General features: G+C 38.0%; 1 protein-coding gene across 1 annotated transcript; it reads right to left on the reverse strand.

Annotated features, from left to right (window-relative positions):
- Positions 1-4,349: 4,349 nt before the first annotated feature.
- On the reverse strand, positions 4,350-10,870 carry avpi1 (arginine vasopressin induced 1). The gene is made up of 3 exons (XM_022674497.2): positions 10,714-10,870; positions 6,602-7,007; positions 4,350-4,623 (listed from the first exon to the last, which is right to left on the reverse strand). Exons 2-3 carry the CDS (start codon positions 6,994-6,996, stop codon positions 4,407-4,409), a joined length of 612 nt encoding a protein of 203 aa, XP_022530218.1. The 5' UTR covers positions 6,997-7,007; positions 10,714-10,870; the 3' UTR covers positions 4,350-4,406.
- Between the last annotated feature and the right edge of the window lie 981 nt (positions 10,871-11,851).

The following is an 11,851-nucleotide window of genomic DNA, read 5'->3' on the forward strand; positions in this document are numbered from 1 at the left end:
CTTTTATATTTCTCCTAAATATAAAAGGACAAAGAGCAGAAAAAAACTAGAAATTGGGAAATTTAATGAAAACTCAATTCTTCATTACTTTAAAAAGTAGTAATTAAATGTTAGACGTAATATTCAATTTTTGCAGCTTCTAACAGTCAAAAAAAACTTCCAAAACACTCAAGAATGAGGTGGAATCCATTAACATGATTGACTTTAGCTTGTAAGAATCTTTAATGTCACTATTGTAGATGAATCAGTGCAGTAGTGTATTATGGCTGTAGTGAACAGTGGCTAACAGTAGTGAACAGGACACGAAGGGCAGCAGCTGATCAGCGGATTAAAGGAAATAAATTAGTAGAATTCAGCAAGAACAAGCTATAGCTAATGTTTCCACTGACTTTCTAAGGTGCTAATATAAAAAAAGGTGTACTATATATTTATTAATAGATAAATAGAAGTGACCCACATTGTCACATGGCACTAAATTAAAGTGCAAAAGTATTTTCACTCATAAAATACATGTTTCTAAATCTTTGGGTGGAAACATACCTTGTAAATGGAAGCTAAAGAAATGCTAACTTGCCTATGCTAATTTCTCAGTCAACAGAAGCTAACTAAGAAACGATAGCTCTTTTTTCTTAGTGAAATGAAGCGAACAAATACATTTTAAGTTCAGTTTATCTTTAAACAGATGAGAAGAGAAGCCAAAACCTATTTTTAAGTGAAAGAATGCTAACAGGAAAATTATAACTCCCATTAATCAACAAATGGATGCTAACATTTAAGATTAATTCTAGTTTTTCAGTGAATAGCCCCTTTACAAGACATGCTAACTCGATTTTTCTTACTGAATGGAAGCTAAATTCCTGGTTTTTAGTGAGTGGAAGCCTTTAAACCACACTAACTTGTGTTTTTTAGTGAATAATTCCAGTTTCTTACTAAATGGAAACTATAAAGAAGATACGCTAATGTGCGTTCCTCATGAAAAGGAAGCTTTAAAAGGAGTACAGCCTTGTATCTTGTGTTTTTTTAGTGAGTGAATGCTAACAGGTTTTGCTAATACCAGTTTTGTCAGTTAACGCAAGTCAACAAGAACTGTAAACTTTGTAAATATATGGTAACATCTATATCAGTATAAGTTAAATATTTTTTTTTTTTTACTTTTTTGTCACTGAACGAAAGCTAAAAGAATGCTAACCTAACTATTTTTCTCACTGAAAAGATGCTAACAAATGTTGCATAGCAGTTTCTCAGAGGACGGAAGCTAAAGAAATGCTAACTGCTAGTTTTTCAGTAAACAGAAGCTAGCTAAGCTCTTTTTCTTAGTGAATAGAGAATAACAAATAATGCTAACTATGTTTATCTTATTGAGTTGAAGCTAAGAACTTAATTCCAGCTTTGTCAGCCAATGAATTCTAACAAAGACTAATTCGTGTTTTTTTTTACTAAAAGGAATATAAGAAATGTTAAATTCCAGTTTTTTCAGTGAATGCTAAAAGACATGCTAACTAATTTATGTGGAAGGGTTACAAAGGAGCTACATTTCCTCAAAGTTTCTCAGTTAATGGAAGAATAAAATATAATGCTAACTTTTGTTTCTTAGTGAGTGGGAACTAACAAATTGTTAATTTCAGTTTCTTAATGAACATATTTCCCCAAGACAAGGCTAACTTCTGTTTTTATGTGAAGTGAAGATAAGTTCACTTCAAGTTTGCACAGTTAAAGTCATGTAAACTTGCCTATGCTAGTTTCTCAGTGAAATAAAGCTAACAAGAAAATGCTACCTCTGTTTTCCAAGTATGGAAGCTTATAAAGTAATGTTGCATTGTAGTTTCAGTAAATAGAAGCATAAAATAACATGCTAATTTTTTTTTTTAGTGAGTTGGAGCTAACAAAATGCTAATTTCAGTTTCTCAATGAATGTATTTCCCCAAGACAATGTAAACTTGTGTTTCTTAGTGAGTCAGAGCTAACAAAATGCTCATTTCAGTTTATTAATTACTGTATTTTCCCCAAGACAATGCTAACTTCTGTTTTTATGTGAAGTGAAGATAAGTTCACTTCAAGTTTGCCAAGTTAAAGTAATGTAAACTTGCCTGTGTATGCTAGTTTCTCAGTGAAATAAAGCTAACAAGAACATGCTAACTCTGTTTTTCAAGAATGGAAGCTTAAAAAGTAATGTTGCATTGTAGTCTTTCAGTAAATGGAAGCATAAAATAACATGCTAAATTGTTTTTTTAGTGAGTCAGAGCTAACAAAATGCTAATTTCAGTTTCTTAATTACTTTATTTTCCCCAAGACAATGCTAACTTCTGTTTTTAAGTGAACTGAAGATAAGAGATCAAGCCAAGCTAGTCATGCAAACTTGCCTATGCTAGTTTATCAGTGAATGAAAGCTAACAAGAAAATGCTAACTCGGTTTTTCAAGAATGGAAGCTTAAAAAGTAATGTTGCATTGTAGTTTCAGTAAATGGAAGCATAAAATAACATGCTAAATTGTGTTTTGTAGTGAGGCGGCAATAACAAATGGATACTTTTTAGTTTCTTAATGAATGTATTTCCCCAAGACAATGCTAACTTCTGTTTTTAAGTGAACTGAAGTTTTCAGGTCCAGTTTCTCAGAGAATAAAAGTTAAGAAAAGCTAAAAAGGTATACTAACTTAAGTTTCTTAGTGAATTGATGCTAACAAGAGTAATATTTGTCTCTGTTTGAAAAGCAAATCTAACTGCTAGCTTTCATGTCCTGCTGATATCACTGTTAGCCACATTTGCATTTTTGTTTTAATTGGGGCAATTGTTTCTGTGCGTACAACTACCGTAAACATGAGAAGAATCAGATCTCAGAGCAGCTAATCTAAGTATCTATATAACATAAGAAAAAGTGTTTTAACATGGGTTGGGTGAGCATTCGCTAGCTCTGTAGTGCCACTCCAGTATAGTGTCCCAGAAGGTTTCCATAGCTTCCAGTAGAGATGTATCCAGCTATTTTGGTAGGATTAGCGTTAGCTTCTCAGGAAACGTGTGGTCCATGGTTTTTAACGTTACTTCCTGTGCTGCTCTACCTATCCTTGCACTTTAATAGATACAGTACAGTAACTAACTGTAGCCCAACTTTTAGATATGCATGTTAGGTGGACTACACTCAGGCAAATGTTTACAATAAACTGGCCACTATGGGTATTTTTAGTGAGTATGTCCTGCTGTGCCCTGGCAGACCCAATATCCAATCCCAAGGGGATATCAGATTATTGTCTAATCTCGATCACTCCTGATGTGGTTTGAGTGTTGAGATTTGTATTGGTTTTAAATGCGTCTAATCTCAGACCACCTCCTTAATCGGTTAGTCTCAGACGATCTCCTGAATTAGTTAGTCTCAGACCACCTCCCCATGTGGTTTGTCTCAAACCACCTCCTCAAGTAGTTTGTCTCAGACAGACCACCTTCTCAAGTGGTTGTCTCAGACAGACCACCTTCTCAAGTGGTTTGTCTCAGACAGAACACCTCCTCAAGTGGTTTTTCTCAGACTATGTTCTCAATTGGTTTGTCTCAGACTATGTTCTCAATTGGTTTGTCTAAGACCACCCCCTCAAGTAATGTGTCTCAGACAGACCACCTTCTTAAGTGGTTTGTCTCAGACAGACCATCTTCTTAAGTGGTTTGTCTCAAACAGACCACCTTCTCAAGTGGTTTGTCTCAGACAGACCACCTTCTCAAGTGGTTTGTCTCAGACAGACCATCTTCTCAAGTGGTTTGTCTCAGACAGACCACCTTCTCAATTGGTTTGTCTAAGACCACCTTCTTAAGTGGTTTGTCTCAGACAGACCACCTTTTCAAGTGGTTTGTCTAAGATCACCCTCTCAAGTTGTTTTTTTCTCAGACAAACCACCTCCTCTAGTAGTTAGTCTCAGAACACCCTCTCATGTGGTTTGTCTAAGACCACCTCCTGAAGTGGTTTGTCTCAGACCACCCCTGGAAGTGGTTTGTCTCAGACAAGCCACTTTTTCATGTTATTTGTCTAAGACTACTTCCTTACGTTTGTCTCAAACAACCTTTTGAAGTGTTTTGTCTCACATCCAAGCATAAAATCTCAACAATAAATCAGATTTCAGAATCAGTGTCACTCACCTGGACTACCTACTAACTGTAGGTACAGTAAATGACTGTAGCCCAACTTTTGGAGACGCATATTAGGTGGACTACACTCAGATAGAAGATGTTTCTAATAAAGTGGCCAGAGTAGAGTGTAGATACAGGGTAGGTGTTTCCAATAAACTGGCCACTCAGGGTATATTTAGTGAGCATGTCCTGCTGTGGCCTGGCAGACCCAACCAGGGTTGGTCATCAGATTATTGTCTAATCCCGCTCTCTCTCTCTCTCGGTCTCTCTGATAATCCCGCAGTGTTCCGGCTCCTCCGTCAGTGCCGTATACGGTGGAGGTAGCGTTCTGGATCCTTCTCCACAGCACCACTCCGACTCCAAGATCCTCGAACCTCCTCTTCTTCATACAGGACGTCCCCTGAGTCACATGACCCAGCGGTGACGGGATCCTGCCCACCACAGGCTCCTGCAGCGGCAGCATCATCTTCATCAGCGGCAGCTTCAGACGACTGTCCTGGAGACCGCTCACTAAATCTAATGGAAGATTAGGAGAAAATAGAATTTATATACGTTTGTTTCACATGTGCAACATGAAATTGCAATATTTTGTTGTCAATCATCCAACATGTCATAATATTATTAATGCAACCTGTGTATCAATGATTAGAGTAAAACAGATGGTATTGACAGATGGTAAAACAGATAAAACAAATGGTATTGATGGTATTGAGTATTGAGTATTTTACTCAAACATAAACCTATAAATAGCAAAATCAGAGAAACTGATTCAGAAAGTGCTCTCTTTATTTTTTCAAAGAAAAAAAAAAAAAAAACCAAGGCAATAGCCATTTATTCAATAATCAATAAAGTCAATAAAGTTATCATCGTAACAGGCTTTTGTGCATGTGTGTACTGCAATATTGATGCTAAAACTATAACTAAATATACTGTGCACATTTTTTGTTTAAAACTTTTCTATTAGAAACAGGTCATGACTGCTGGCAGGTATTTAACATTTCAATAATTTTCTCATGCATTAATCAGACAAAACATGAAATGTCTTTGGTTCATGCTGTCCGCAATCAAATAAATTCAACATGTTTTTTTATAAAGGTACTATAAAAGGACTTTTCCACTTTGATTACCAGCATTAGTTGTTTTACTGCAACCTTTGTTAAGAAGGTCATGCTTAACCTTCTGATTAACTACTAAAGGGTATGTTTTTACCAAGATGACCATGGATGATGTTGAACCACCTTGACCAGCTTAGACCAGTTAATTTTAACCAGGTACCTGCCAAAGCTGGTCTTGATCTGTGTTGTTTTTAGATGCTTGTAATCAGTATTAAACGGTTGGAGGCCAGATTAAAGGCACAGTTGATGCTGAAGTTGGAAACAGAGCAGATACAGGGTGCTGCTATGCTGCTGTTATGCTGCAGTGTTGTTTGTGTAATGCAGGGCTTTACTGGACCAGGAAACACCTGATTATTGTGAAAGGAAGCCTAAGCTTAAGCTTCGGGGCTTTAATAATAATTTCATGAAAAATGATGATGATCATCCCCTAATGCAATCCTCTCACATCCCACAGATTTACCCAATCACTCCAGCACCTTTTAATTCCTTCCGGATTTTCTCTGATGTATTTTTTTAGCTTCTATTATAAAAATGGAAGCTAGGATGCAGATAACAGGTGCTCATCATCACATCTACACAAGTCTTCATATCTGATCTGTTTTAATGCGTCTTTAACCACCACCTAAAGTCGTTTGTTTTAGACCACCTCCTAAAGTTGTTTGTCTCAGATCACATCCTGAAGTGGTTTGAGTGTTCATATTTGTATCTGTTTTTAATGCGTCTCAGACCACCTCCGAAAGTAGTTTGTCTTAGACCACCACCTTAAGTGGCTTGTCTCAGACCACCCACTTAATTGGCTTGTTTCAGACCACCTCTTGATGTGGTTTTTTCAGATAACCTCCTGGAGTGGTTTGTCTCAGACCACCTCCTGAAGTGGTTTGTCTCAGACCACCTCCTTAAGTGGCTTGTTTCAGATCACATCTTGATGTGGTTTAAGTGTTCAGCTTTGTATCTGTTTTTAATGCGTCTCAGACCACCTCCGAAAGTAGTTTGTCTTAGACCACCACCTTAAGTGGCTTGTCTCAGACCACCTCTTGATGTGTTTTTCTCAGATAACCTCCTGAAGTGGTTTGTCTCAGACCACGTTCTGAAGTGGTTTGAGTGAACAAAATTTATATTTGTTTCAAACGAGTCTTTAACCACCACCTAAAGTTGTTTGTTTCAGATCACCTCCGAAAGTAGTTTTTCTTAGACCACCTCCTTAAGTAGATTGAGTGAATAGATTTGTATTTGTTTCAAATGCATCTTAGACCACCATCTAAAGCAGTTTTCTTAGATCACCTCCAAAAGTTGTTTGTCTCAGACCACTTACGGAAATGGTTTGTCTTGCAATCAAGCATAAACTCTCAACAATAAATAGGATAGTGTCTCTCTCTCACCTGGAGTGTCCAAATGCCCGAACCCCTCTGGTGGCGGAGACGCCGTCGCTGCGATGAGGTTCTGCCCGGATTCCGCTGCGGTTTCTGGCTCGGACCCTCAATCCCACCAGTGCCTGCGCCAGCCTATCTTCATCTTCCCCCTCCTCTTCGTCCTGCCCGCCGTCCTCCCCCTCAGCTGCCCCCGCTGTCCAGTCGCCCCACACCATTCGCGCTCGCTGCTCAGCGTCCGGTTCCCCGGCTGACCGGAACAGGCGCCGCAGCTGGCGCAGATTCACGCCCTGGAAGATGTTGGCGGAGCCAGACTTGCGGCTGCGGCGCTCGGAGGCCGCGGGCCGGCAGAACGTGGGCTGGGACGGGCCGGGCAGGGCCGGGGGGGCAGCTGCCACTTCCTCCATCTACAGCAGCTCTGACGGGTCAAAGGAATGGAAAGTATTTAATATATAAAATGAGTATTTCTACCTTTTAAAAGGAATAAAAGCTTACTTTAGTTAACCAAAACAGGAACCAAACCAACAATACAGCCTTACAACGCTTAGACAGTTGTGCCACTCAAGACTCTGGAACTTGTTCATTTTTCCTGCCTTACACATTAACTAAAGACCCAAAGAACTGACAGTTTACTCGCTGTCTAAATCTAAGGTCCCACCTCCTGACAGAAGAACCTTTTGACCACCTGTCAGTGGTTCTAATGTTCTGGCTGATCAGTGGCTGATAAGGTATTGAGCCAAATTGTGAACAGGGGGAAAGAGGGAGGGACATCCTATCTACCAATAAAAAACAAAGCCAGAATGCTCTCTGTGGCCAAACGATTTAAAACCTTAATCAAGATGAACATCATGTTTTTCTAAGCACTACAGCCCCGTCACCACAGTACATTCCAGAACACTGGATTACTGGATTTTCCAGATGCCAAAACATTAAGAATGCGGAAATTAGGTTTTCCCAGGTTCTTTCTATATTTCAGCCCTGTATCTGTTTTAAAGCTTAGATTGGGCAAATTCTGCCCGAGCCTGACCGGAGCAGGGCGTTAAAACTGGGCTTAAAAAAAATTTTGGTCTGTTTAAATTAGCGAAATCTGTGCTGTTAACATTGAAATTAACATTGCAAAACTGAAGAAGCATATACCTGTTATTTAAGAAAAATATTTATTAAGAACAGAAGATCTCCGAAAGGTTAAAACACAAATGCGAACAATGATCCACAGACCTAAACATCTGTAAATTAGGCTACAAGAATGATGTCTGAATGACTTTTCTCTAATCTAATATAATTTAACATGGTTTAAGAATATGAAATAATTTCTAAAGAAACAATTTTTTTATATTGAGCTCATAGTCTCATGTGGGAAAAACACAAAAATGTGGAAAAAACACAAAAAACAGTAATAATAAGGCACTGCACAGTGCTGCAAGTCATGTGGGTAATATAGATAAGTGAAGTGTGCACTGCGCATTTGTACAACATTTTTTAAAACACAAGTTGGTTTGTTACTTTGTGGTTTTGATTGTCATCTCATAGCTTTATATAAAATAAAAATAGCATTAAAAACAGACGTCTACATCACACAGACTATTTTCTGAGGAAAGTGGTGGAAAATCAGGTCGAGTTGGGGCAGAGAATCTAAGCTCAATCTGTTTATGACTGTATCTTCAGTCATTCACTGAAGCCGTTTATCATCTTTACCCCCAATTACTTTATTACATTGTGTACAATAGAGAGTGTGTGTGTGTGTGTGTGTGTTTGTGTGTGTTTATGTGTACAGTGCCACTGTGAGAGCATGCGTCAGTGGAAACAGCCCATTAACACTTCCCTGCAGCATCTAATCATTAACCTACTGACCCAGACACAGCAAGCTCCAAAGCCTTTTGCCTGGAAAACAACAACTTGAGCCCAAGATTAATAATGCCCCCCAAAACTCACACAAACACACACACACACACACACACACACACACTTACAGTCTGCTGGGCCTCATGTGATAGCGTCTGACTGTACTAAACCCAATAACAAACGTCAACAGAGACAATAAATCAATGCATCATTCATTCTTTCCATATTTACTATATATGGAATGATGGTCCTACTTTATCCAGTACTTCTGGATGTGGTCAGGTGATCATCATCCATCCAAACTTTTGACATTACAAATGTCTCTTTTCGCTGAATAAAATCAAATCCTCATAACAATGCTTTAAATGTAATAGAGACACACTAGTCATGCTGGGTGTGAGTCTTAGAGCGTTTTCACAACTGTACTTGAAGCGTTTCTCCCTCTGTTCGGTTGGGTTTCACACAGGCATAAACCAAAACGCACCAAACACCGTGTTTTTAATGGAACATGCAGCGCAGATGTACACTTAGTAAACAGGGTTGCGCAGCTGCAAGCAGTGAACGCTGCACAGACCACGCTCTTAGTGTAAACAGCATGGAGCAAAAACAACGATTGTTTATAGCTGTGGTAATTAGCGTTATATGCCTAATATATCAGATTTAACTGCACCTTATTAGCAGTTTAGCTCAAATTAAACATACCCTATACTGAGTATATAAAATCTGTTTCACCACTTTGCTGTATTGTCAAGCATGATAGTCACATGCCAGTCACTGATGAATTCAATCAAATCCTTACGGCAATGCTGCACAATGTAGTAGAAAGCCTTTTTGGACAGTAAAAGAAAGAAAAACCCTTTTAAAACCCTTCATTAAGCTGGTGTCCCAATACTTTTGCCCATTTAACAAAGAAGCAATGCAGCAAATTCAACAGTGCACCTTCTGCAATGCACAATCACTCATAGAAATACATTAAAATCATATCATTACTAAATATTTGATTAACACCAATGATTGGGCTTGTTTTCGGGCCCATTTGCATATTGCATTTACATATGTCTCAATAAGACTGCATATAAATCATATAGTGTAATTAACCTATAGTATTTCAACTATATATAGCCTTCAACTATATTATTTTTTTGAATGATAAACACAGAAGAGCATGACCTAGTATGTCTTGCTAGTATGTCTGGTTTACCTGTTACTCCAATAAAAGCAAGATAAACTCTTTTTAAAACCCTTAATTAAGCTGGTGTCCCAATACTTTTTGCCCATTAAACAAAGAAGCCATGCAGCAAATTCAACAGTGCATCTTCTGCAATGCACAAATAGCTATAGAAATACATTGAAATCATATCAAAACAAAATATTTGATCACAGCCAATGATTTGGCTTGTTTTTGGGTCTCATTTGCATATTGTACATTTACATATGTCTTAATTAATAACACTAAAAAACCTATAGTACATACTGCAGCCTTTAGCTAGGAACTGTACAGTAACAGTAGGTTATAGACTTACGTTATTATGTGGAATCTGCAGCACCAACCACCATAACTTATCTTCCTAGGTTAGACATCATTAGATATCGTTGAATATATTAATAAATACAGAATAACACGCTCAGGTCTGGTTGACCTGTTACTACAACAAATAAAACCTTTGATTAATCTTGTGTTCCAATCCTAGACTGCCTTTTTTTGGACAGTAGAGACAGTTACTTCAACAAAAGCAAAAAAAAAAAAAACTCTTTTTAAAGCACTTCATTAAGCTGGTGTCCCAATACTTTTGCCCATTAAACAAAGAAGCCATGCAGCAAATTCAACAGTGCATCTTCTGCAATGCACAAATAGCTATAGAAATACATTGAAATCATATCAAAACTAAATATTTGATCACGGCCAATGATTTGGGCTTGTTTTTGGGACTATTTGCATATTGCACATTTACATATGTCTCAATTAATGACAGTAAAACCCTATAGTACATACTGCAGCCTTCAGCTATAGGAGGAGCTGTACAGTAACAGTACGTTATAGACTATAGTGCGGATTCTGCAGCACCAACCACCATAACTTATCTTTCCAGGTTAGATATCGTTAAATGTTGTTAAATATAACGATAAATACAGAATAACACGGTCAGATATTATTGCATGCTCAGGTTTACTGGTCTGTGTGGTTGACCTGTGCTCCATTTAGCTCCAGTATGGAGTCCTATCTAACTCAATCATCTGACCACAGCAGCAGTAAAAACCTCCATAAACACGCTGAAACTCACCTTCCCGTCCTCCACACGGATTATAATCCTCTCTAACTCCTCGGTTTCATCGATAAACGCCTCTATTCTCCTCTAAACCGCTAAACGTAGCGAGATTCGCGCGACCAAAGCCTCTCTGCTTCACCGGTGACAACAGATCATGCGTGAAAAAAATAGTTTCGCTCGGTACACGTACAGTACGGCGCTGACCAATCAGAGAGCGCGGCTTCGCCCTAATCCCCGCCTTTTGCGCTAATTCGCCCAATCAGAGCGAAGCTGTCTGAAAAAAAGGGACGTGTCGTTTTTCATTGACGTCAATGCTGTTGTTCAGTGCAGTGTGTGAGAACGTCAATAGCGTGTTTTATCTCTGTGTGGAGACCTTAAAAACCAATTATGCGAGCAAATACTTTGAATAATTGCTTTAAAGAAGGGTAAAATAAATAAAAACGTCTGTAATTAGATGTTATTCTCGTGTATCGTCTTGAATTTCAACGTAATGACGTAAAAAAACAAAACAAATTAAAGCTATTTTAGGCATTTTTCTTAAAATAGCCTAAAAAGAGCACATTATTGTGGGTTTATCTCATTTAAAGTAAAAAAAACACCGTTATACATGATTGTACAGTAAATATATATGTATATATAAAGTCATGCAGCTTTATATTGTACATCCTTGTATAGGTTGTACAAAGTCATGTGCTATCAATCAGCACCGACAGATGTCGCTGTGGTATTTTCTCTCTTTATGTATGTATATGATATAGAATATCATTGAAAAGTTACTTTATTTTATTAAGTAATTCAGTTCAAAAGGTGAAACTCTTATATTATATAGATGTATTACAGTATTACACACAGAGAGATCTAAAATTCTAAAATTAGATTAATATATTAGGCCAGTAGGTGCTTTTGGCAGTGTGGGCAGTGTGACAAGTCCTGCTGGAAAATGAAATCCGCATCTACATAAAATTTGGCAGCTGGAAGCATGAAGTGCTGTAAGATTTTATGGGAAAACAAAACTGCACTGACTTTAGACTTGATAATAAAACACAGTGGATCAACACCAGCAGATGACATGTCTCTCCAAATCATCACTGATTGGTGGAAACTTCACACTAGACCTCAAGCAGCTTGAACTGTGTGTCTCTCCACTCTTCCT

Source organism: Astyanax mexicanus, chromosome 21 (assembly GCF_023375975.1).
Source record: "Astyanax mexicanus isolate ESR-SI-001 chromosome 21, AstMex3_surface, whole genome shotgun sequence".
Taxonomy (NCBI): Eukaryota; Metazoa; Chordata; class Actinopteri; order Characiformes; family Acestrorhamphidae; genus Astyanax; species Astyanax mexicanus.